General features: G+C 46.5%; 1 protein-coding gene across 11 annotated transcripts in view; it reads right to left on the bottom strand.

Annotated features, from left to right (window-relative positions):
- mllt10 (MLLT10 histone lysine methyltransferase DOT1L cofactor) overlaps positions 1-26,483 on the bottom strand; it is a 447,863-nt gene that overhangs the window by 35,782 nt on the left and 385,598 nt on the right. For all 11 annotated transcript variants that reach the window (XM_038798090.1, XM_038798088.1, XM_038798094.1 and 8 more), the window contains one exon: positions 14,972-15,041. In XM_038798090.1, the coding sequence (XP_038654018.1) occupies positions 14,972-15,041 (70 nt within the window). The remainder of the gene's footprint in view (positions 1-14,971; positions 15,042-26,483) is intronic.

Here is a 26,483-nt window from a genome sequence, read left to right as displayed (position 1 = left end):
TCAGTCTAAGGCTGTATCCTCGGGTTCTAGTTTTTCCTACTAGTGGAAACACCCTCTCCACATCCACTCTATCTAAGCCTCTCAGTATCCAGCAAGTTTCAATAAGATCCCCGCATCCTTCTAAACTCTAATGAGTACAAACTCAGAGTCCTCAACCGCTCCGCATATGATAAGCTCTTCATTCCAGGGATAGTTCTTGTGAACCTCCTCTGGATCCTTTCCAAGGCCAGTACATCCTTCCTTAGATAAGGGGCCCAAAACTGCTCACATTACTCCAAATGGGGTCTGATCAAAACCTTATACAGCCTCAGAGGTACATCACTGCTCTTGTACTCTAGCCCTCATGACATGAATGTTAATATTGTATTTGCCTTCCTAACTTCCTAACAAAATACGATCTAGTGGGAATGAATTTGACAATAGATTAGATTACATGAGAACACAAGAAATAGGAGTAGTAAATCATATAGCCCCTTGAGCTTGGTCTGCCATTCAATACACCATGGCTGATCCTCAAAACCCTGGATTCCATGAGACACCAATAATGTGCCTCAGTCTTCAATATATTCAATGATGCAGCATTCCCAACCTCTGGGGTACAGAATTACAAAGATTCACAACTCTTTGAACAAAGAAATTTCTCTCCACCTCAGTCCAAAATGATTTTCCCTTTATCCAGAGACTGTGCCCCCTTGATGTAGAATACCCGGCCAAGGAAATAACCTCTCTTCAGAATCTTGTATGTTTAAATTAAATCATATTTCATTCTTCTGAACTCCAGAGCATACAGACCCAATTTACTAAGCCCCTCGTCATAGAACAATCCTGTCTTTCCAGGGATCAATCCAGTGAACCTTTGCTATATTTAGTCTAATGCAAGTGCAGAATTAGAATGCCTCTCGACTTCCGGTGGCAGGATGTGAGGGGAAGACCCGCTCAAGGTGGCTCCCGCTGGAAACGTGACTTGTGCACCCTTCTTCCTGGCACCATGGGGCCTTTGACTCCTCGGAAAATCCTGAAATTTTGTTGTGCAGAATTTGCTCTTTTCTGAGATGCCGCATGGGAGGCAAAGCCAAAAAAAAAAGAACTGGTCTGAACCTGCTCAACTGACTGAAGCCTCTTGGATCAACCAGAGGCAAGATGGCAGAGGCAGCTTCTTAACTGACCACTCGACTAATGGCGGAAGCTCTCAACAAAATTTAAAATTTAATAATAATAATCTTTATTAGAGAGAGAGACTTTAAGCCTCACGGAGGCACAAGCCCTCGACTCCTCCCTAGACGTTGCTAGTCGGAATGCTCGCGCGACGGCCCCCTGGGCAGCGTGGAATGCAACCTCCCCCTCCCCCACGGACTCGGATCCCCCCCAGGCCTGCACTGCAGGGCACCCCGATAAACCCATGGGGCCCTGCTGCTATTTTTGTGGCCAGGCAAAGCACCCCCGCCAGCGCTGCCCGGCCCGCTCCGCAACCTGCAAGGGCTGTGGCAAGAAGGGCCACTTTGTGGCCGTTTGCCAATCTAAAGCAGTTGCTGCGGTCCCAAGCAGCAACCGTGGGTCCTCCCCCTTGCTCTCCTCAGGGGCCCCGTGCGGGCCGCGGACCTCGCTGCCCCCACCCCCCACCACTACGTGCAATACCCGGGCGCCGCCAGTTTGGGCCCCTGACGCCGCGATTTTGTCCACGCCCCACCATGTGCGGCCGACGGGCGCCGCCATCTTGGATCGGCACCGAGGACCCCGCAGGTGACTACTCTCTGCCTGTTGACGACTCGGAGTTTCTGCCAGGACTCGCCTCAGTCACATTGGACCAGTCGCAACCTCGCACTCTCCCCACAGCAACTACGAAGATCCTCCTCAACGGCCACGAGACAAGCTGCCTGCTGGACTCCGGGAGCACAGAGAGTTTCGTCCACCCCGCCACGGTAAGACGCTGCGCTCTTCCTGTTTACCCAGTCAAACAAAAAATCGTTCTGGCCACCGGTTCGCACTCGGTCCAGATCACGGGGTGCTGCATAGCGGACCTCACGGTCCAGGGGAGGGAGTTTAAAAATTACAAGCTCTTCATCCTTCCTCACCTCTGTGCGGCAGCACTCCTGGGGTTAGATTTCCAGTGCAACCTCTAGAGCTTAACATTCAAATTCAGCGGCCCTATGCCCCCCTTACTGTCTGCAGCCTTGCGTCCCTCAAGGTTGATCCCCCGTCCTTGTTTGCAAACCTCACCCCGGGTTCCAAACCCATCGCCACCAGGAGCGGACGGTACAGTGCCCAGGACCAGACCTTCATCAGGTCCGAGGTCCAACAGCTTCTGAAGGAAGGGGTCATCGAGGCTAGCAACACCCTGGCGAGCACAAGTGCTGGTGGTAAAGACCGGGGAGAAAAATAGGATGGTCATAGACTACAGTCAGATCATCAACAGGTTTTCGCAGCTGGACGCGTACTCTCTCCCACGTATCTCCGACCTGGTCAACAGGATCGCGCAGTACAAGGTCTTCTCCACGGTGGACCTCAAGTCCGCCTACCATCAGCTCCCCATCCGCGCAAGTGACCAAAAGTACACTGCGTTCGAAGCGGATGGGTGACTCTACCACTTTTTAAAGGGTTGCCTTCGGTGTCACAAACGGGATCTCGGACTTCCAACGGGAGATGGACCGAATGGTCGACCAATACGGTTTACGGGCAACCTTCCCGTATCTCGATAATGTCGCCATCTGCGGCCACGAGGCGGGGTATAAGAACCCGTGTTCCCCGGCAGTCTGCCATTTTTCTGTACGTCTGCTGCCGGGTCCACGTCTTGTGTATTAAAGCCTATCGTTCGGACTTTATCTACGTTTCGTGTCCATTGATTGTGCATCAGGGGGGAAACACAAGGAGGGGGAGATGGGGGACGGGGGGGGCGGAGAAACACAGAACAGACAAGGAACAGAACAGGGGAAAAGAGTTGGCAGCAAGTTTGGCTTTGGCAGGCAGGAAACAGGCCGAGGAATCAACATGGCAATGCAAGCAGCCACTTTGGAGGGTCCCTGAACAAAAGGGCGCCCCAGAGTGCAGGGGCCCGACCTCATGGTGAGAACAGTGACCATGGCTATTTTGGACGGCCCCCTAACCAAGGGAAACCCCTGAGTGTAGGGCGCGTCCACCAGATAAGTATAGTCAGAAACCCCCCCCCCCCCCCATCAGGATTGTCACCTGGAATATAAGGGGACTTAACGGTCCGGTGAAAAGATTCAGAGTCTTCACTCACTTAAGGAGCCTGAAGGCCGACATAATGTACCTGCAGGAGGCACACCTGAGGGAAAAGGACAGACAGCTGGTAAGGAAGGGCTGGGTGGGACAGATGCACCATTCATGCTACGGGATGAAGGCTAGGGGAGTAGCCATACTAATCAGTAAGACGACGAGATTTACGAAGATCAGGAAGGTTACGAACCCAAGGGGACGGTATGTCATGGTCAGCGGTATTTTTGGTAAATGTGTACATGCCCAACTGGGACGGCACAGACTTCATAAAAAAGATCATGGCGGAAATCCCCAACATCGACACACACTGACTGATAACGGGGGATGATTTTAATTGCATGCAGGACTCGTTGACCAACCGATCAAACCCCAGAACGGGGAAAATGACAGGCATGGCTAGGGAACTGGGAACGTTTATGGAGCAGATGAGGGTGGATACGTGGAGGTTCCTGCACCCCGGCGAGAGGGAATTCTCCTTCTTGTCGCCGGTCCATTAGGTAAACACCCGAATCGACTTCTTTGTAGTGGGGAAATCGGTGCTTCCAGGAATAGTAGGAGCGGAATACTCCGTAATAGTCATCTACGACCATACTCTGCACTACGTGGATGTGGGGTTAGAAACAGGACGTGCCCAACGCCCCACATGAAGGTTGGACACAGACATCCTGGTCGATGAGGCCTTCTGCCAGAAAACATCACAGGCCATAGACGACTACGTGACTAACAAACTGAACGGGGAAGTCTCACCTTCGATGTTCTGGGAGGCACAAAAGGGGATCAGAGGGGAAATTATAGCCTACAAGGCGTGCAGAAGACAGGGAAGAGAGGGCTCCCAGGCAACAGCTGAATGACTCCATCTTGGAGGTAGACAGAAAGTACTCTGAGGCCCCGACTGTAGTACTGCTAGCGGAGAGGAAAAAGCTACAAATGGACTTTATCCTGCTCTCCCCAAAGAAAGCAGTGCACCAACTCCGCCAGGCACAGGGGACCTTCTACAAACACTGGGAAAAGTCTGGCCGCCTACTGGCTCACCAGCTGAGAAAGCAGGCAGCCACGAGGGACGGAGCGCAGGTGAAGGTTAGCAGAGGCAGACTGGTAACAGAACCAAAAGAGGTCAATCGGGCGTTCGAGACCTTCTACCGAAGGGTGTACATCTCCGATGCGGGGATGAAACAGCTCCATGACGGACTGGATATGCCAGCTGTGAGGGTGGACAGGTGTCAGGAACTGGAAGCACCAATAGATCTGGGAGAAATTCAGGACAGCATCAGCTCCATGCAGTCGGGAAAGACCTGGGTTCCCAGTGGACCTTTATAAAAAATTTGCGCCTGCCCTGATACATCTAAGGGACATGTTCACAAACTCGCTAACGAGGAGCATCCAGCCTCCTATGCTAGCACAGACCACGATATCGTTGATACCCAAAAAAGACAAAGACCCGACGGAATGCGGTTCGTACAGACCCAGTTCACAGCTGCATATAGATACGAAGATACTCGCGAAGGATGGCTAAAAGACAGGAGATCTGCGTACCAGAGGTGGTTGCAGAAGATCGAACAGGCTTTGTTTGGCAGCACGGTGGCGCAGTGGGTTAGCTTTGCAGCCTCACAGCGCCGAGGTCCCAGGTTCGATCCTGGCTCTGGGTCACTGTCCGTGTGGAGTTTGCATATTCTCCCCGTGTTTGCGTGGGTTTCGCCCCCAAAACCTAAAGATGTGCAGGCTAGGTGGATTGGCCACGCTAAATTGCCCCTTAATTGGAAAAAATGAATTGGGTACTCTTAAATTTATATTTAAAAAGACAGGCTTTGTCAACTTAATATGAACATCAGGCGGTTGCTGAATGTAATAATGATCCCAAACCCCCTTGGAGATACCACCGAGGTGATCATCTTCCTGGACGCAGAAAAGGCTTCGACAGAGTCAAATGGAAGTACCTTCTCGAGGTACTGGAGCGGTTTGGGCCAGAAGCAGGATTCATCTCCTGTGTCAAACTCCAGTATAACGCCCCAAGGCGAGCATTAGAACCAACACGACCAGCTTGGAATACTTTCAGCTGAACATAGGCTCAAGGCAGAGATGCCCACTGTCCCCGCTCCGGTTTTCCCCAGCAATCGAACCCCTGCGATCGCTGTGAGACGCGAACCGCTGGAAGGGCATCCAAAGGGGAGGCGGAGAGCACAGAGTTACTCTGTGCAGATGCCCTGCTCCTCTAGGTCTCAGAACCGCAGGAAGGACTGGGAGCAATCGTGCAGATCCTGAAAGAGTTTGGAACCTTCTCGGGTTACAAACTTAACCTGCCGAGACATTCCTAGTGAACCCAAACCGGGGAAGGTCAGAGTTGGAGGGCTCCCATTCAAACCAGCCCAAAACAAATTTTGCTACCTAGGGATCCAAATAGCTGGGACTGGGCACAGATCCACAAGTGGAATCTCACCAGCTTGGCAGAGAAAGTCAAAAAGGACCTGCAAAGGTGGGACGTGCTCCTGTTCTCTCTGGCAGGGAGGGTGCAGACGATCAAAATGAACGTACTGCCAAGGTCCCGCTTCCCGTTCAGATACTAATCTTCATCCCCTAGGCCTTTTTCCAAAACAAACAAAGAACAAAGAAAAGTACAGCACAGGACCAAGCCTCCAAGCCTGCGCCGAACATGCGTCTGCCGTCTTAACTAAAATCTTCTACACTTCCGGGGTCCATATTCCTCTATTTCCATCCTTTCTTTTGATTTGATTTATTATTGTCACATGTATCAGTATACAGTGAAAAGTATTGTTTCTTGCATGCTGTACAAACGATGCATACCGTACATAGGGAAGGAATGTCATGTGAGAGTACCTTTAAGAAATGGGTGTTTATAAATGGGTGTGTATATACATATCTGTAGTGAGAGTACCTTTAAGAAATTAGTGTTTATAAATGGGTGTGTATATAAATATCTGTAGTGAAAGTACCTTTAAGAAATTAGTGTTTATCAGTGATGTCAGAGTGTGGGTGGAGCTGGGCCATCTGTCAGCTTTTTACTTTTGTTTTAGGCTGTTTGCTGCAGGGTGTGTTTTAGTTTCGTTTTCAGAGCTGGATAGCTGCAGTCACAGCCAGAAGGTGTATGAATCTCTCTCTGTAATCTAAAGACTGTAAATCGATCCTGGTGATTTAAAACTAGTAACAGTAGTGACTTTAACCTGATGTGCTTCTGGTAAAATGTGTTTTAAGTCGTATGGATGTTAAAAGGAAAGCTTAAAGGATTACTTTGTGTTGTATTCTTTGGGGGTTGCATTTGAATTGATGGTTGCTAAGATGTTCACTGTATGTTTTAAAAAGGCTAACTTGAGTTCATAGAATAAACATCGTTTCCCTTTAAAAAATACTTTTCCATTTCCACTATTGTAGAGTGGGCCGTGTGCTCCCCATACTGCAATCAATTAAAAGTTGTGGGTCAGGTGAACTCCATGATACACTTTGGGGTTCTCTAATCTCTGGCCCATAACAGGAAGGAAAGACTGCAGAATATAATGCTACAGTTATAGCAGGGTGCAGAGAAAGGATCAATTTAATACGAGGTAGGTTCATTCAAAAGTCTGATGGCAGCAGGGAAGAACCTGTTTTTGAGTCGGTTGGGACGTGACCTCAAACTTTGGTATTTTTTCCTGACGGAAGAAGGTGGAACAGAGTATGTACGGGGTGCATGGGGTCCTTAATTATGCTGGCTACCTTTCCGAGGCAGCGGAAATTATAGATAGAGTCAATGGATGGGAGGCTGGTTTGCGTGATGGATTCAGCTACATTCACAACCTTTTGTAGTTTCCTGTGGTCTCGGGCAGAGCAGGCTCCATACCAAGCTGTGATACAACCAGAAAGAATGCTTTCTATGGTGCATCTGTAGAAGTTGGTGAGAGTCGTAGCTGACATGCCAAATTTCCTTAGTCTTCTGAGGAAGTAGTGTCGTTGGAGGGCTTTCTTAACTTATAGTGTCGGCATTGGGGGGTGGGGGGGAAGAGAGGACCACGACAGGTTGTTGGTGATCTGGACACCTAAAAATCTGAAGCTCTCGACCGGTTCTACTTGTTCTAATTGATGTAGACATGCATGTTCTCCACTACGCTTCCTGAAGTCGATGACAATCTCCTTCGTTTTGTTGACATTGAGGGAGAGATTATTGTCGTCGCACCAGTTCACCAGATTCTCTATCTCATTCCTGCACTCTGTCTCGTCATTGTTTGAAATCCGACCCACTACAGTGGTGTCATCAGCAAATTTGAAAATCAAGTTGGAGGGGAATTTGGCCGCACAGTCATAGGTGTATAAGGAGTATAGTAGGGGGCTGAGGACACAGCCTTGTGGGACACCGGTATTGAGGATGATCGTGGAAGAGATGTTGTTGCTTATCCTTACTGATTGTGGCCTGTGGGTTAGAAAGTTCAGGATACAGCCGCAGAGGGAGGAGCCTAGGCCAAGGCCACGGAGTTTGGCGATGAGTTTCATAGGAATGATGGTGTTGAAGGCTGAGCTGTAGTCGGTAAATAGGAGTCTGCCATAGGTGTCTTTGTCATTTAGGTGTTCCAGGGCAGAATGCAGGGCCATGGAGATGGCGTCTGCTGTGGACCTGTTGCAGCGGTAGGCGAACTGTAGTGGATCAGGCAATCCGGGAGGCTGGAGTTGAGTCGTGCCATGATTAACTTTTCGAAGCACTTCATGATGATGGATGTCAGAGCCACTGGACGGTAGTCATTAAGGCACGCTGCTTGGCTTTATTTTGGTACAGGGATTATGGCAGTCTTCTTGAAGCAGATAGGCACCTCAGATTGTTGTAAAGAGGGGTTGAAGATGTCTGCAAATACCCCTGCCAGCTGATCCGTGCAAGACCTGAGTGCTCGTCTGGGTACTCCATCGGGGCCAGTGGCATTCCGTGGGTTGACCTTCGTGAAGGCTGCTATGACGTCTGCGATGGTGATCTGAGATACAAGTTCATCCGAGGCTTCTGAGATGGAAGGCTCGCTCTCGCTGACCTCTTGCTCAAAGCGGGCATAGAATGCGTTGAGCTCATCAGGGAGGGGTGCATTGAAGCCGGCGATTTTACATGCCTTCATCTTGTAGCCCGTTATGTCTTGCAGACCTTGCCATAGACGGCGGGGGTCCGTGTGGCTAGCCTGGGACTCGAGCTTGGTCCGGTACTGTCTTTTGGCATCTTTGTTGGATTTCTTTAGGTCATATCTGGCTTTCTTGTATAGAATCCTGGTCGCCCAACTTGAACTCCAAGACTTCAGCAAGCAGTGGATATCCCTGTTCATCCAGGGTTTCCGGTTGGGAAACACGTGGATTTGCTTCTTTGGCAGACAGTCTTCTACACGCTTACTAATGAAGTCAATTATGTAGTAGTGTACTTGTTCAGGCTGGTCGCAGAGTTTTTAAATACCGACCAGTCCACTGACTCCAAGCAGTCCTGTAGGAGATCATCCGATTCCTCAGATCAACAATGCACGACTTTCTTTGATGGATTCTCCCGCTTCAGTTTTTGCTTATAGGCCGGGAGCAGGAGCACAGCCTTGTGGTCAGATTAGTCAAAGTGTGGGTGGGCGATAGAGCGGTAGGCATGTTTGATATTTGTGTAGCAGTGGTCCAGGATTTTTGGCCCTCTGGTGGAACAGGTGACGTATTGGTGGTAACTTGGTAGTGCGCTCTTGAGCTTAGCCTGATTGAAGCCCGCAGCTACAATAAACAACGCCTCGGGATGTTTCGTTTCAAGGCTATTTGCGGTGGTGAATATTTTGTCCAGTGCGATATTCACGTTCGCATGGGGTGGGATGTAAACTGCCATCAGGATAACGGAGCTGAACTCCCGCGGAAGGTTGTAGGGACGGCATCCTATTCATGTATTTGTCAAGACGCCCATTAAATGTCACTATCGTCCCTGCTTCCACCACCCTGCACCGGCAGCGAGTTCCAGGCACCCACTACACTCTAAAAATCTTGCCTCGTACATCTCCTCTAAACCTTGCCCCTCGCACCTTAAAGGTATGCCCTCTAGTAATTGACCCCTCTACCCTGGGAAAAACCCTCTCACTTGCCACTCTGTCTATGCCCCTCATAATTTTGTAAACCTCTATCAAGTCACCCCTCAACCTCCGACTATACAGTGAGAACAAACCAAGTTTATTCAACCTCTCCTCATAGCTAATGCCCTCCATACCAGGCAACATCCAGGTAAAACATAGACAGAACAATCAGTGTGTGTGTGTCTCCAAACTAACACTGCAAAGGAGAAAAGATAGGGGTGGCCTGGCCTTACCAAACCTGCAACATTACCACTGGCCTTATCAAACCTGCAATATTAGCAGTGGGCAGCTATGGCAGAAAGAGGGAGAGGATGGGTACACAAACCTGTCATGTGAGAGTACCTTTAAGAAATGGGTGTTTAATAAATGTACCGTTAAGAAACGGGTGTTTATCAGTGATATCAGAGTGTGGGTGGAGCTGGGCTGTCTGTCAGCATTTTACTTTTGTTTTAGGCTATTTGCTGCAGGGCATGTTTCAGTTTTGTTTTTCAGTGTTGGAGCTGAAGCCAGAAAAAGCAGGTGTACTGCTATTCTCTCTGCCATCAAAATACTATTTCTTGATTATTTGGTAAATTCAGAATTATAAATGCTTTCTGTAGTGAATGTAAACCTGATGTGCTTCTGTGAAAAGGTGTTTCTTTTGTCTTCTGGATGGCCATGAAACATGACAGACAGCCCAGCTCCACCCACACTCTGACATCACTGATAAACACCTATTTCTTAAAGGTACATTTCTTAAACACCCATTTCTTAAAGGTACTCTCACATGACAACCCAACACTGAATGGGTGCAGATGGAGGAGGCCTCCTACAAGGGGACGTCGTCCGGGCCCTCGTCACGGCAGCACTTCCACCCCCCTCGACGACGTACAAATCCTGCCCAGTGGCGGTAACCACACTAAGGATGTGGAATCATACGAGTCAACATTTTGCTCTGACTGAGATGTCTCCCATGGCCCCCATCTGCAGAAACCACAAGTTCCCACCAGCCATATTAGACACCACCTTCAAGAAATGGGGGACGCTGACAGTCAGGGACTTTTACATGGGAAACAGACTAGCGACACAGAGAACTGATGGAGGAATGGCACTACCGACAGGACAGGAACTTAAGCACCTCCAAGTAAAGTACTCCGCAAGGAGTCAGTAGAGTACTCCAGGGCCCCTAAGACCACACTGCTAGAGGACCCAATAAAAGCGACAGAAAAGGAAGGGGCAAACTGCGGGGAAATGTATGGACAGCTACTGGACAGGGCTCGAATGCCACTGGATGAGGCCAGAGGGAAATGAGGAGACAAACTGGGGACAGAAGTGGGGTGGGGCCTCTGGAGTGAAGCATTGAGCAGAGCCAACTTCACCTCCTCCTGCGCAAGGCTCAGCCTCATGCCGTTCAAACAGGTGCACAGAGCGCACCTAACCAGAACCCGAATGAACAGGTTGCTCCCGGATTTGGAGGATAAATGTGCACGGTGCCAGAGAGGCCCGGCCAACCACACCCGCATGTTTTGGGCCTGTCCCAAATTTGTAGGATTCTGGACAGCTTTCTCTGAGGCAATGTCCAAGGTTGTGGGGGTGAAGGTGGAGCCATGCCCAAGGAGGGCAGGGTATCCGAACAGCCAGAGTTACACATGGGGAAGGGGGCTAATGCCCTAGCTTTCGCTTCCTTAATCGCATGCCAGAGAATCCTACTTAGCTGGTGATCAGCAGCACCACCCATAGCTGCAGACTGGCTGGCAGACCTGGCGGAATTTCTCTACTTGGAGGAGATCACATACACCATCCGAGGATCAGAGGAAGGCTTCCTCAAAGCATGGTGACAACTTGTCGGCCTGTTCCAAGACCTGTTCGAAGCCAACAGTGACTAGAGGGAAAAGGGAGAGAGAAGATAGGAGCTCACAACTATTGGGGGAGGAAGAGAGGAGGAAACTCGACACCACAGCGGGAAAGGGCAGAAGACCCCCCTCCATACCCGTAAGGTAAACACAGCAGAAAGCACACAGGTGCTCCCTGGCCCACCGCAAGACCTGTCCCTGTTCCTTAAAATATGGAAGCTTATTATGGTTGCTCTGCACGAAGTTTCGGCCGCAGCACGCAATGAGCCCGAGCTAATACTGGGGGGGGGGGATGTGAAAATATCTGGATCAGGAACTTGTCTACTGACCTTTTACTTCTCCGGCCAATTCACATTAATATTTTTTATTTTTTAAAATAAATTTAGAGTAGCCAAATATTTTTTCCAATTAAGGGGCAATTTATTATAATAATGTTTATTGGTTTCACAAATAGGCCTACATCATCACTGCAATGAAGTTACTGTGAAAGTCACCATACTACGGCGCTCGTTCGGGTACACTGAAGGAGAATTCAGACAGTCCAATTCATCTAACAAGCATGTCTTTCAGCCTTGTGGGAGGAAACCGGAGCACCCCGAGGAAACCCACACAGACACGAGGAGAATGTGGACACTCCGCGCATTTAGCGTGGCCAATCCGTCTATCTACAAATCTTATGGGTTATGGGGGTGAGACCGAAGCAGACACAGGGAGAAGGTGCAAACTCCACACAGATAGTGACCCGTGGCCGGAACCAAACCCGGGTCCTTGGCACTGTGAGGCAGCAGTGCTAACCACTGTGCCACAGTGCCACCCCCCCTAATATTTTTTCAGTCCAACTGACACAATGCGGCTGATGTCGTTGGCTAATGGCCACACAAACGCGTTGGGCGGGGTGGTGGGGGGGAAGAGGACGACGCTAGTCACCGCCATTTTGTCCCCCACCGATTTTAGGAACACTTTGGAGTCCGAGGAGCACACTTGGCTCCCCTCTCTCCTATTTTTAACATTCTTGGGTTTATTTTATTGGCACGCTGTTCCCAAGCGATTTTTATAATTTTTAGGGTTAAGGCCAGCATTATCGCGCTGGAAAGGTTGGGTTCGAAACGGAGTATCGCCAGGTGCGTGTTCATCGTACACATCTGCTGCCGGATGTCACCCAAATCCTTTTTTATTGGACTAATAAGTTGATATATGCTTTTATTTGAGTGAGTAAGAATCCCAGAATCCACAGTGCTCTGCTCCGGAGAGATAAAGCGACAGGGGACTTGGCCCTCCCAAACCTATTGTTTTATTACTGGGCCGCTGATATTAAAAAAAAGTCTTATTGTGGATTAGCGATCCCAATTTAATCTGGGGCCCACTGGATGTTCGCTCTTGCACTATATCAACTCTCCTTGCCATAGTTACTGCACCATAGCCCTTTTCTCCTATTATATTCTCCTCAAACCCAGTGGTAGTCTCCTCTCTGAGAATCTGGAAATGGGTTCGACAACATTTAAAACTCCTCTCCCTGTTTTCATTGGCCCCCATCCGTAACAATCACCTTTTCTTACCCACTGGGATGGACTCAACATTTAACTCATGGATACAGGGTCTTGAGCACTTTGGCGATTTGTTTGTGGAAGGGAGGTTTACCAGTTTTAGAGAGTTAACGGACAAATTTCAGCTCCACAACTCATCTTTTTCACTACTTTCAGGTTCGTGATTTCACCTGTACGGCTTTCCCTTCCTTTCCTCTGGCTCCACGTTCCACTTCACTGGAGAGGATTCTATCCTTGGCTCAGCCTGATAGGGGGTCTACCTCATATCTATATGGCCACATTCTCTCATCTGATCCCTCCCCTCTGAAATGGGTGAGGGTGAAATGGAAGGGTGAACTGGGCCCAATACTCACTAAAGAGGCTTGGAGACAGGCCCTTTACAGGGTCAACCCTACATCCTTATGTGCCCAGCTGAGCCTAATTCAGTTCAAGGTGCTACATAGGAGGCACCTGACAAAGGCAAGGATGAAAGTTTTTGTCCAAATGTGAACAGATGTGTTGACTGTTCGCTTGCCCCGGCTGATCATATGCATATGTTTTGGTCCTATCACAGACTTACCAGCTTCTGGGCTGCCTTTTTTAGCACCATGTCAGAGATACTCCATTTGGAATTACTCCCATGTCCTCTGATAGCTATTTTGGGGGTTTCGGATTCACCGGCCGTTCACTCTGGGATAGAGGCGGACGTTGTTCCCTTTGCTTCACTGACAGTCCGGAGGTAGAAAGCATTTGGTTGGAGGTCTCCTGCTCTGCCCAGTGTATTTGCCTGATTAGAGGATTTAAACGTCCTTTTTGCATTTAGAGAAAAGTTAATTCACTATCAGGGGTTCAATGGAGAGATTCTACCCGAGGTGGCAACTGTTCATTTTCTTCTTGAAATATCTAGACACCGTCAGCTGTTGGGGGTTTTAGATAGTGTTTAAGTTTGTTACTTTTTCAGGGCGGCATAGTGGTGAGCTGTGCTGCCTCACACCGCCAAGGACCCGGGTTCGATCCCGGCCCCGGGTCACAGTCCGTGTGGCTATTGCACATTATCACTGTGTTTGCATGGGTCTTGCCCCACAACCCAAAAAGATGTGCAGGGAGGTGGATTGGCCACGCTAAATTACCCTTAATTGAAAAAAATAATTGGGTACTCAAAGTTATTTTTAAAAAGAAAAGTTAGTTACCTTTTCTTTGTTTGTAATATTTGTATTCTTGTGTTTTGGTGATTGTTTGTTAATATGTAAATCTTAATAAACATACTTTAAAAACATTAGAATGTCTCTCATTCTTGAAAAGAAGTTCAAATTTCACAGCAACAATTTAGCAATTTAGGAAGCAATGTTCTTGATATGGCCTTCTCTGTTTAAGTGGTCATATACTGCATCCCCCTAATGATTCCCTTGAGCGTCTACCTATTACTATCAGGTTAATTGGCCTACAGTTACCCTGTTCTACCATATAATTATAAAGGACTTGTAGCCACAGCAAAGTGAGTATTTTACTTCTCCAATCAACTGTAAAATGATAACCTATGATAACTATTTGATATAATGAAGACTGCATAGTGGATTAATATCCAAAGATTAGTTTGCCATACGAACAAGCATATCACCACATAAGTGACAGATTTCCACGACATACAGGTAAATTCATACAAATGGTTTGGGTTCCACTTGAATTTACAGTTGAATCTTGGTAAGCTTGGCCAGTATTAGGAAGATTAAACAAACTCTTATGAAGGATAGGTCCGCTGTTGAGCACTGGCTTTTCCAACTGACCAAACATTCCAATCATTTGGTATTAAAAAATTACGGAACTACTTCTACTATATCATACTTTCAAAGTAGACTGTTATATAGTCAAATACAGCAGCCAGATTCCACAAACAGCAAAAAAAAACCAAATGACCAATTAAATCTAGAATTGATTGAAGTGACATTAATTGAAGTTGGTCAAAAAATGCCATAGAATGTTTTACAGAAAGATGAAATACATCACCTCTTGAGACTGCAGCATTCCAAGTACTGCACAGAAGTGTCAGCCTAGATTATGCGCTCAGGTTGTGTGGAACTGAGTCCACAATCTTTACTCAGAATTGAGAATGTGCCATTAAGCCAAGATGATCTGTCCCCAACTTGCTATCTTATAATTATGCATAAATTCCCTCTTGCCCCTGGGGTGAGAGATTGGTAGGCTATTAGCATTGCAGTCCAGCGCAAGTTTCTGTCTTCATTCCAAGATGGTGATGAAATGGCATGAAAATGCAGGAAAATATTACCAAAAAAGTGAAATATTTTTATTGTCTAAAGTTTGTAATGCCATGGTTTACCGTGGTGAAAGACTTCCTCTTGGTGAACTGCTCCTCCCAGGAAGACTGCGGTTATTGTCCAATTCTTGGTCTGCAAAATTAACAAAACTAATTAATAAAATTATTCAAGGAATGGGAATGCAAAATGTTTTGTTAAAAGATTTAGCATAGATTACTATAAAGGATTCTCCTTACTCTAAGTTATACTTCACAAACTTCCATTCTGCATTAGGCCAGTCATTAGTGAGAAGATGGAAAGTGGGAAAGGATAACAAAGAGATAAGAGTATTTTAAACAATAATTAATCTCTTTCCCAAACTATATACAAATATTTGTTTTGCATGCTGAAAACATATAGTAAGGTTTACAGTATGCAGCTAAGTTCTCAATTGCAGCTACCAGTAAGTCACAACAGGATGGCAACAACAAGAAGTCAGCTCCCTTCCCAATGTGGCAGCTGTTCTCAAACAGCTGGTTGGTTGAATCAAGAGTTAATCAGCTACAAGAAATGTGTGAAATAGAAGAAAAATGAGAAAAGGAAATTTTTAATAATAAACTGGAGGAAAATGCCAGCTCTGTACATCTCTGAATGACAAGTTCAGAGCTGCATTAAGCCTTTCACTTGTAGGCAACAGATGTGCAGACCTTGAAAATCAAGAGAAAAACAGCAGAATAAATACTTAGTCAAAGGAGGAACACTTTTATTTAAAAAACAAGGTGATGAAATAACAAAAGTAGGTAACCATCTTTCAACCTCATAGATACATAGAAGATAGGAGCAGGAGGAGGCCTTTTGGCCCTTCGAGCCTGCTCTGCTATTCATCACGATCATGGCTGATCATCCAACTCAATAGCCTAATCCTGCTTTCTCTCCATAGCCTTTGATCCCATTCTCCCCAAGTGCTATATCCAGCCGCCTCTTTAATATATTCAAAGTTTTAGCATCAATTAAATGTTTTCGCATCAAACTTTGGCTCAGATTTTCTAGCTCTTTAATGCCTTTTGCTTTTAAGGCTAGTCATCTAAACCATATATTGTCTGCTGCTGAGAGATTAAAGCACTAATGTTTCATAAAGAAATTAAAATGTTAAGTGGCAATTTTGTAGTTACTATCCAAAGTTAGACTTAAAAAGATGTGATCATGGCCATTGCATAAATAAAACTAACTCAGATTGTCTGCCACTAAATATCAATGGGACAGAAAGTTTAAAATATTATGAGTACAAAGTTGTGAAATGGAGTGAGGTAGCATCAACAAGTCAATCATGTGTTTAGCATTTTTTGATGGAGTAAGATATATTTGTGAAGCCAATAGAAAAATTGTGAATTTTGCTTGTCCACCATTACAGTCACAGCTGAAAAGTAAATTTGCTAGATTAGGAGTGCTGTTGGCAATTTAGGCAAATAGGAACATTTCAAAATTCCACTATTGCAATGGCAAAACGGGACAAGATAATTTTTTTCCTGCCCTGCATTCAGAGGACTTAGAAGGCACAACTCAATAGATACTAACCCAGACTAGTCCACCTAAACCATGATGGAGGAGAAGCATGAGGCAGCTCAGGCTCGCCAAAGAGTCTTGACTCAATTATGATACCTAGTCTAAAATTACTTTCAGGTTATGGTAGCCCAGAGACTGTTACTGGATGGCAATCTAGAAATTCAGTGTTCAAATTCAAATTGGGAAATTTAACTGAAATCTGGTAATCTTTAGGCTAGAAACTGAAAGCAAACATTAAAATCATGGAACCACAATTAGTTATCCGACCGCCTTTTATGTCATGCTCAACAAATGACCTTTTTAATAGAGGTTCAGTGAGGAACATGCCCTAAACCCCCAGATTATTCTTTGGGAACACAATATACAATGAATCTTTGTTCCAAATAAACCATTGCTATCCTTCCTCATAAGCACTTGGTTTCCAGTGTAGTGTCCATGATATCATTTTCCAGAGTTTTTGTGTATCTGTGTTAGTGACTGTTTGGTGGTGTGGAGGGTGTTGCTCTTTAGTTTCAGCAGGAAAGTGACAGGGTACTTCCTTGACCTGTGAATAGAGTAGATAATATATTAACAGTAAATAAACACAATCAGACATTAGACTATTATTATATTTTTATTTGTCTGGCTTCAATTAACATATGGGACAATATCATGTTGCAAAACATGCAAATCAGGGAACATAATCCAAATAACAAGATATCTAACGCAAGTCCAGTGCTGTACCCCAATTGTCACTAACTAAAGATCGTTAAGCTCTTCCCATTGAAGAGCTTCATCATATGGAACTGCAATGTATGGTCGCGCAGTCTACACACCGTTCCACCCTGAACCCTGCAATGACAATTTTTCCTGCAAACATTTTTAAAAATAAATTTAGAGTACCCAATTCACTTTTCCAATTAAGGGGTAATTTAGCGTGTTCAATCCACCTAGCTTGCATATTTTTGGGTTGTGGGGGCGAAACCCACGCAAACACGAGGAGAATGTGCAAACTCCACATGGACAGTGACCCAGAGCCGGGATCGAACCTGGGATCTCAGCGCCGTGAGGCCGCAATGCTAATCACTGCGCCACCGTGCTGCCCTTTCCTGCAAACATAAGAGCAGTCCAAAAGACCCAAACTGGCCAAGGAATTTGTTTCCTGAAATATATTTTCCCCATGCCATGTATACACTTATTTCCTAAATTCATGACTCGATAGCATGCTTTAGTGATGTTGATTGAGTGATATATATTATCCAGGATACAGGGGGAAAGTTACCTATTCTTCTGTGAAATAGTGTCATAGAATTTTTAAAGTCCACCCGAGGAAGGCAGGTGGGGTCTCGTTTCGACATGTCATTTGAAAGTAGGGCGGCACGGTGGTGTAGTGGTTAGCACTGCTGCCTCATGGCACTGAGGACCTGAGATTGATCCCGGCCCCGGATCACTGTCTCTGTGGAGTTTGCACATGTGAGTGTGAGTGTCACCCCACAACCCAAGACGTGCAGGGTAGGTGGATTGGCCATGTTAAATTGCCCCTTAATTGGAAAAAAATTAAATTTGGTACTCTATAATGTCATTTGAAAGCTGGCATCCCTGACAGTATAGCAATCCTCAGCTGACATTTCAATACTTTACAGTGTTGATACCTTACTTTGTGCTCTTAAGGTGTGTAACTCTAATTTTTGTTGAGGTTCTTCAGATCATTGACATCGAGTAAATTATGACTGAAATTCTCCATACATGCCTCTTCATTTGTTTTGAAGCATATTTTACTTTAGAAATCTCGATAATACAATTCACAAGAAGTTTGAAGTGCATCTTCTCTGAAAGTCAACTTTTGAGGTCTCCATTCTTAATTACAGCAGTCCATTTTACAGCTGGATTTACAGTGGAGCAATAGTGCACTTATTTAAAAATATATATTATTCATTAACCACTACAATTCCATATCAGATTTGTAACATAAAGCAATTTGCTTCAAAGTAATTATAGAAAGTATTTAACAATAAGGATCTTTATTAGTGTCAGCGCAATAGTGTGACGACTTGGGGATTTTCACACTAACGTTTTTTTAAAAAAGTAGGCTTACATTAACACTGCAATGAAGTTAGTGAAAATCCCCTACAGTCACCACACTATGGCGCCTATTCGGGTACACGGAGGGAGAATTCAGAAAGTCTAATTCACCCAACAATCTCGTCTTTCGAGACTTGCGGGAGGAAACCGGAGCACCCGGAGGAAACCCACGCAGACATGGGGAGAACGTGCAGACTCCAGACAAACAATGACCCATGCCGGGAATCGAACCTAGATCCCTGGTGCTGTGAAACAACAATAATAACTGCTGTGTTCCCGTACAACGGATTTACGTCAGGTTCACCTAATAAATTAGGATGAGATGCTCATCTATTGACAGTTGGGCAGTTAATGAAGCAATTTTGCCATTTTTGTATTGTGTACTCCGTTAGTAAATTGGAGAAAAACTATGGCAATCTCTAGGAACTAATGTGATATTTGCCCTTAAAAGTTGTAACCTCTTACTTTTAATAGCCAGTAACAAAGGGGCTCGAAATCTCAAATTCCACTTGAGAACATTCCTTTTGGCTAACAGCAAGATTAGAGATTTCAAGGCTGAGATCAGAAATTTGATCCTGAACTGTCTATAACCATAGGAATGAATTGCGTCTCAACTTGGAAAATGTACCACTTCCATTGATGGCAACCAACTGTTGAGTTGAGGGCTTGTTCGGTGGTTCAAACACAAATTGTCAATAAGCATTCCATCCTGGCACAGAGATCAGAGTAAACACCAAGATCGTGTTAGAGAAATAATGCATAAGTGGAATTATCAAATATAGTCTAATGTTTAGCAGCATGAAGATATCTCCAAATAATAAATGTGAAATTCTACCACAGTGTCAGCTCATTATTTTATTTAGGCTTATGGAAACTCAGGTCCAAGGAATTATGAGAACCTGCTGCATTCTAGTGATTCGAAACAAGCCTGTTGGACTTTAACCTGATGTTGTCAGGCTTCTTACTGTTGCATTCTAGTTTAGGAAATTAGCGACAGTTGACACACACGGAATAGCTTTACAAATACTTGCATGCAGAAGCAGGGAATTCCGGTAGAACACAGCCGCTAAACAGATTTGCCAAAATTAACAGCCTTCACCAATCATTTTTACTGCAGAGAAAAACCTAAAGTAAACAAAACCACAGTACTGCCTCAGTGGTGAAAGTTGAAATTGTTGAAGGTAGATGAAAATGAAATCGCTTATTGTCACAAGTAGGCTTCAATGAAGTTACTGTGAAAAGCCCCGGTCGCCAAAAATGCTAAATGCAGGAGATTTCACCACAGATACAAAGAGCTGTCTGTGAACAACTCAAAAAGCAGAAGAGATGGTGGGGTTAGCAAGAGTCTGGAGGGAGAGAACGAGGTGGCGAACACACGGAGCGAGTTGCAAGGAAGCCGGCCAGGTCGCCGATGCACGTACCAATAAACCAGTGGCTGGAGCTCCTGCGCAGGAGCTCCAAAAGTACCGAGATGTTATTAAACGTGAGATGATGGCAACGGTTGCGGATGTCCTGGCCGCCTTCAAGGAGGTGCTGAAAAAGATGGAGCAATAGTTGGAGGTGCAGGAAGCAACGATAAGGGGGCTGTGAAAAGCAGCGACTGGCCAAAGTGACCAAATTGCCTCATTGAAGATGGAGGTGGCAACGTTGGTTACGACCCAAGAAACACTCAAGGTAGATGATAAGAAGAACCATTTGCACCGTCGGAATGGCTGCATTGTGGGCTGAGCAGATGGTATTGAGGACAAGAACCCCACAGGCAACATGGCCCAGATGCTGGATAAGCTGGTCGGGGTGAGGGAACAACTTCCGTAAACCCCCAGAGAATGACAGAGCCCACAGGTCACTCCGGCCGAGGCCAAAGACGGGATAGTTGCCACCGGCCATCATTTCAAAACTGTATCAGGATAGAGAGAGGATCCTGAACTTGGCAAGACACACACGGTCCTGTAAGTAAGAGGGACACGCGATCCAGGTGAACCAGGATATTGGGGCAGACCTGGCCAAGCGCCGAGCCGAATTCAACGCAGCTATGGTGGCCTTGTACAAGAACAAGGTACAGTTCAAGTTGTTGTACCCAGCAAAGCTCGGAGTAACCTTTCAAGAAAAGAACATTATTCCACCGCACCGGCCAAAGTTAATGAATTTGTGCAAAGATACGGACTGGGAACAGAAACCCCCTCCCCCCATCTGAAAAGTCACCTGGAAAGTCAGGAGTCTTAATGGCCCAGTGAAAAGACCCAGAGTCTTTGCCCATTTGAAAAGTCTGACAGCCAATGTAATCTTCCTCAAAGTCACGCACCTGAGGGAGAAGGAACAACTGAGGGTAGGAAAGAGTTGAGTAGGACAGAAAGCTGGGTAGGACAGACATACCAATCATGTTACGAGATGAGGGTTAGGGGAGTGGCCACACTGCTTAATAAGACAACAGCATTCTCGGTGGCAAAGACGCTTACGGACCCAGTGGGCCGGCATGTCATGGTTAGTATTGTCCTGGAAGGATCACCAGTGGCTCCCGACTGGAACAATGTGGAATTCATTAAAAAAATTAAAAACATAGACTCCCACCAACCCATTATGGGAGAAGACCACATGACAGGCAGCACGGTAGCATTGTGGATAGCACAATCGCTTCACAGCTCCAGGGTCCCAGGTTCGATTCCGGCTTGGGTCACTGTCTGTGCGGAGTCTGCACATCCTCCCCGTGTGTGCGTGGGTTTCCTCCGGGTGCTCCGGTTTCCTCCCAGTCACAAAGATGTGCAGGTTAGGTGGATTGGCCATGATAAATTGCCCTTAGTGTCCAAAATTGCCCTTAGTGTTGGGTGGGGTTACTGGGTTTTGGGGATAGGGTGGAGGTGTTGACCTTGGGTAGGGTGCTCTTTCCAAGAGCCGGTGCAGACACGATGGGCTGAATGGCCTCCTTCTGCACTGTAAATTCTATGATTCTATGACAGACAGATCCAGCCCCAAGCGGGGAAGCATGGCGAGGGAGATGATTGCCTTCATGAGCAGATGGGGACGGTGGACCCATGGAGGTTCACACTCCCAAGGAGGTCTCCTTCTTCTCCCAGGTTCACAGGGTCTACACTAGGATCGACTTCGTCGTAGTGGAGAAATCAGTGCTTCCAGGGCTAGTAGGACCTAAGTACTCCGCAATTGTAATCTCCGAAGGTGCCCCGCATTACTTGGATGTGAGACTGGAGATGTAATGGGCTCAGCGCCCCCACGTGGAGGCTGAAAACAGCCTTCCTCACCGATAAGGCAATCTGTGAGCGGATATCGCAAGCCATCGATGGGGTATGTAACCTGTAACCAAATTCGGGAGGTCTCACCCTCCATATTCTGAGAGGTACTGAAGGCAGAGATCGGGGGGAGGAGAGAGAGAGAAATTATTGCATAGAGGGCACTCAAAGATAGGAAGGAGAGGAGGACTAGGCAACAGCTGATTGACTCCACACTGGAGGTGGATCGGCAGTACTCCACGGCCTGGAGTCCTGCTCCACGGAACTATTGGTGGAGAGGAAAAATCTACAAATGGACGATTACCTGCTCTCTACTTGGAGGGCCCCTGGAGGGCCACGAAGATGAAGCTGTTCCTTGATGGACTACACATGCTGGTCGTGGGGGAAGATAGGGGATGGGGCCTGGAACCATCATTAGAATGGAGAGAAGTAACTCCACGCAGAGGGGAAATGCACCGGGGCTGGATGGACAATATCAAAATGACAAAGACCCGACAGAGTGTGGATCTTACAGACCCATTGCACTCCTTAATACTGACGCCAAGATCCTGGCGAAGGCTCAAGCGAGGCTGCTGGAGAGTTGTATGCCCGAGGTAGTTGCTGAAGATCAGACGGGCTATGTCAAGGGCAAACAGCAAACATCAGATGCCTGCTAAACCTGATCATGACCCCATCAGGGGAGAGAACACCGGAGGTGATCATGTCCCTGGATACAGCGAAGGCCTTCGACAGGGTTGAATGGAAGCAACTCATACCCATTATCCCCGCTACTGTTTGCTCTGGCAATCGAGCCACTGGCGATCGCCCTCAGATCAGCGAAGTGGTGGAGAGGTATCCAAAGGGGAGACAGAGAGCATAGAGTCTCACTCTATGAGATGACCTGCTCCTCTACATCTCGAACCCCTGGTCAGGATGAAAGGGATAATGAAAGGGGCTGTTTAGCACAGGGCTAAATCGCTGGCTTTGAAAGCAGACCAAGGCAGGCCAGCAGCACGTTTCGATTCCTGTATCAGCCTCCCCGAACAGGCGCCGGAATGTGGTGACTAGGGGCTTTTCACAGTAACTTCATTTGAAGCCTACTTGTGACAATAAGCGATTTTCATTTTCATTTCATTTTCAAATTCTGAAAGGAACTCGGGTTACAAACGTAACCCGAGTAAGAGTGAAATTTTCCCTGTAGGAAGAGTGCAGATGGCCAAGAAGAACATACTGTCCAGGTTCCTCTTCCTGTTCAGATCCCTCCTGATCTACATCAGAGGCCTTTTCCACCACAGTGGACAAACTGACCATGGCGTTTGTTTTTTTCCCCCCCATTTTCTTTTTAATCCTACATGGGACGTGGGTGTCGCAGCATTTGTTGCCCATCCTTAATTGCCCTTTAGGAGGCAGTTAACAGTCAACCACATTGTGGTGGGTCTGGAGTCACAAGTCGGCCAGACCAGGTTAGGACAACAGATTTACTTCCCAAAAGGACATTAGTGAATCAGATGGGTTTGGGGAGGGAAGAGTCCGAGGTTTGGGAAGAAGGTCCTACAACGAAGAAGAAATGTGGGAGGCTTGGCCCTCTCAAACCTTCAGTTCCACCACTGGGTGGCCACCGTAGAAAGAGTATGGGGATGGGTCAAGGAGCCAGGAGAGGAGTGGGTCAGAATGGAGGTGAGCTGTTGTATGGGGACACAAGCAATGGCCACAATCGCTTTTCCATGCCCCGCAGCCAGATACTCAAAAAGCCCAGTGGTCGTGGCCACCGTCCAAGTGTGGAACCAAATGAGACAGCACTCCGGACTAACCGAGATGTCCACTATCACCCCCATCTGCAAAAATCACAGGTTCATCCCCACAACAATGGATGCCTCCTTCAAGAGGTATGGACAGGACAAGGGGACACTGAAAGTTAGGGACCTGTACACAGACGGTACAGTAGCAACTCTCCAGGAATTTATGGACAAGTTCCAACTCCCAGAGGGAACAACCTAAGGTACATACAGATCAACTTCCTCCATGAGGAAGATACCAGGACACTCATTAGTAGGACTATTGAACGCGGGTGGACTACGAGAGGTGAACCGTGTGGGTATGTATGGATGACTATTAGAGGAGGTACGCTCACCCTTGGACGCGACAAAAAAGAAATGGGAGAAAGAGCTCAGCAGGGAAATAGGGGAGGATTCTGGATCGAAGCACTGCACAAAGCAAAGTTCATCTCCACATGCACAGGGATGAGCCTAACGCAGCTAAATGTGATGCACAGGGTGCACCTAACCAGAACATGAATGAGCGGATTCGTCCCGGAGGTGCAGGACAAGTATGAACAATGCCAGGGAGGCCCGGCCAACCACACCCACATGTTCTGGTCCTGCCCCAGACCTGTCGGGTACGAGACGTCTTTCTTTGAGGCCATGTTTTGGGTTGTGGGAGTGAGAGTGGAGCCATGCTTACTACTGGCAGTCTTCAGAGTATCAGAGCATCCAGAGCTCTTCACAGGGAGGAGGCTGACACCCTAACTTTGCCTCCTTGATTGCCCGCTGGAAGCTCCTCCTGCTCGGTTAGCGATCAGCAGCACCACCCAAGCTGCAGACTGACTGTCCCACCTCATGGAATTTTTCAGGCTGGAGAAAATAAAGTATGTCACCCAAGGATTGGAAGACTTCCACAAGATGTGGAAGCCGTTCACCAATTTGTTCCAAGACCTGTTTGTATCATGCAACCAATAAAGTGGGGGGGGGGGGGGGGGGGAGAGAAGCAGAGACCCAGGACAAGCAGGGACAGAGTGTAACATAGCAAAATTTGCAGATGATATGAAAATAGGTGGGAAAGCAGGCAGTGAAGAGGGGATAAAGATTTTACAGAGAGATATTGATAGGCTAGGAGATTAGGCCAAACATTGGCAGATGGAGTTTAATGTGGATAAGTGTGAGGTTATTCATTTTGGTGGAAAAAATAGAAAGGCAAATTATCTAAATGGAAAACAGATTCAAGAAGTATCTGGGCAGAGAGATCTGGATGTCTTTGTTTATGAATCGCAGAAAGTTGGTATGCAGGTACAGCATGTAATCAAAAAGGCAAATGGAACCTTTATTGCAAAAGGACTGTAGTATTAAAGTAGAGAAGTGTTGCTGCAATTGTATAGGGTGTTGGTGAGACCACATCTGGAGCAGTGTGTCTAGTTTTGGTTTCCTTATTTGAGAAAGAATATGGTGGCATTGTAGGCAGTTCAGAGGAGGTTCACCAGATTGATTCGGGAATGAAAGGGTTGATGCATGAGAGATTAAACAGTTTGGGCTTACGCTCGCTGGAGTTTAGGAGGCTGAGAGGGGAACTGATTGAGGTATATAAAATACTAAAAGGGATTGATAAAGTAAACGTAGACCAAATGTTCTGATTGTAAGGCCATTTAGAATTAGAGGTCACAGATATAGGTTAAAAGGCAGAAGATTCAGAGCTGAGATGAGGAGGAACTACTTCTCTTAGACAGTGGTGAATTTGTGGAACTCACGGGCGGCTCAGTGGCGTAGTGGTTAGCGCTACTGCCTCATACCGCTAAGGACCTGGGTTTGATCTCGGCCCCGGGTCACTGTCCTTGTGGAGTTTGGACATTCTCCCCGTGTTTGTGTGGGTCTGACCCACACAACCCAAAGATGTGCAAGCTCGGTGAATTGGCCACGCTAAATTGCCCCTTATTGGAAAAATAAAATTGGGTACTCTAAATTTATTATTTTTTTTAAATTTGTGGAACTCACTACTCCATAGTGCAGTGGAATCTGGCTTCAAGAACGAGATACATATATTTCTGATAAAAGAAATGGGTTAAAGGAATATGGGGAACATGTAGGGAGGTGGATTTGAGACCAGGAAGAGATCAACCATGATCTGATTGAATGGTGGAGCAGGCTTGAAGGGCTGCATTGCCTACTCCTGCTCCTAATTCCTACGTTCCTACATGCCCTTGACATTCCCTATGTTGGAAGGACATCTGGGTAGTCTGGCAGACTTGAAACCACTTGTGTACTGCTAGCAGTCTGCTGACTTTGAGGGGCTTGTGGTGCATTCACAGTTTTCCCCTGGTATCTGTCTTGTAGTTAGTGAGCTTGGTTTCAATGACTGGTTCCATCACAGTGATGCTAACTTCAAACCAGTCGGCATTTTATGCTCTTGCTTCCTGTGTGTTGAGAGTGCAGTATTGTTGATGGTGAGTCAAAGTATGTTCTATTTGGCTTTGTTGTGGTAAGGCTGAGAGTAACGCTCAAATTAAATCGCAGAATAATTGTTTTTTTTTTAAGCAGGCAGTAGGGTTGACATTTATTATGATCCCAATAATGGCTGGGGGTACTGAACCAAAACTATTTTATTCTAATTTTGTAAGACTGTGAGGAAATGATACTTTGTTCAAGGTCTGGTTGCATGAAGAAATAGGGTTATGTATTTTAAATCAAAACTTTATTAATCAGTCAGTCGAACCTCAGTGGTTGGGAAACAATTGGAAGCAATTCTGAGAGACAGAATTAATCTGTGTTTGGAGAGGCAAGGATTAATCAAGAACAGTCAGCATGGTTTTGTTAAGGGGGGTCAGACTTGATGGCCTTCTACTTTAAGAAATAGATCTTTAGGCAGTGCTGTTCAGAACAGATCTTATTCTGGTCCGAACACCTGCAGAAACTCTAGCTGGATGTCTTGAAAATCTGTTTTCAGTTGGCTTGTTTCAGCTCCCTGTTGTCCTCAGACAAATCTG

The sequence above is a fragment of the Scyliorhinus canicula genome, chromosome 5 (genome assembly GCF_902713615.1).
Source record: "Scyliorhinus canicula chromosome 5, sScyCan1.1, whole genome shotgun sequence".
Classification (NCBI taxonomy): Eukaryota; Metazoa; Chordata; class Chondrichthyes; order Carcharhiniformes; family Scyliorhinidae; genus Scyliorhinus; species Scyliorhinus canicula.
This window is presented reverse-complemented; position numbering and strand designations above follow the sequence as displayed.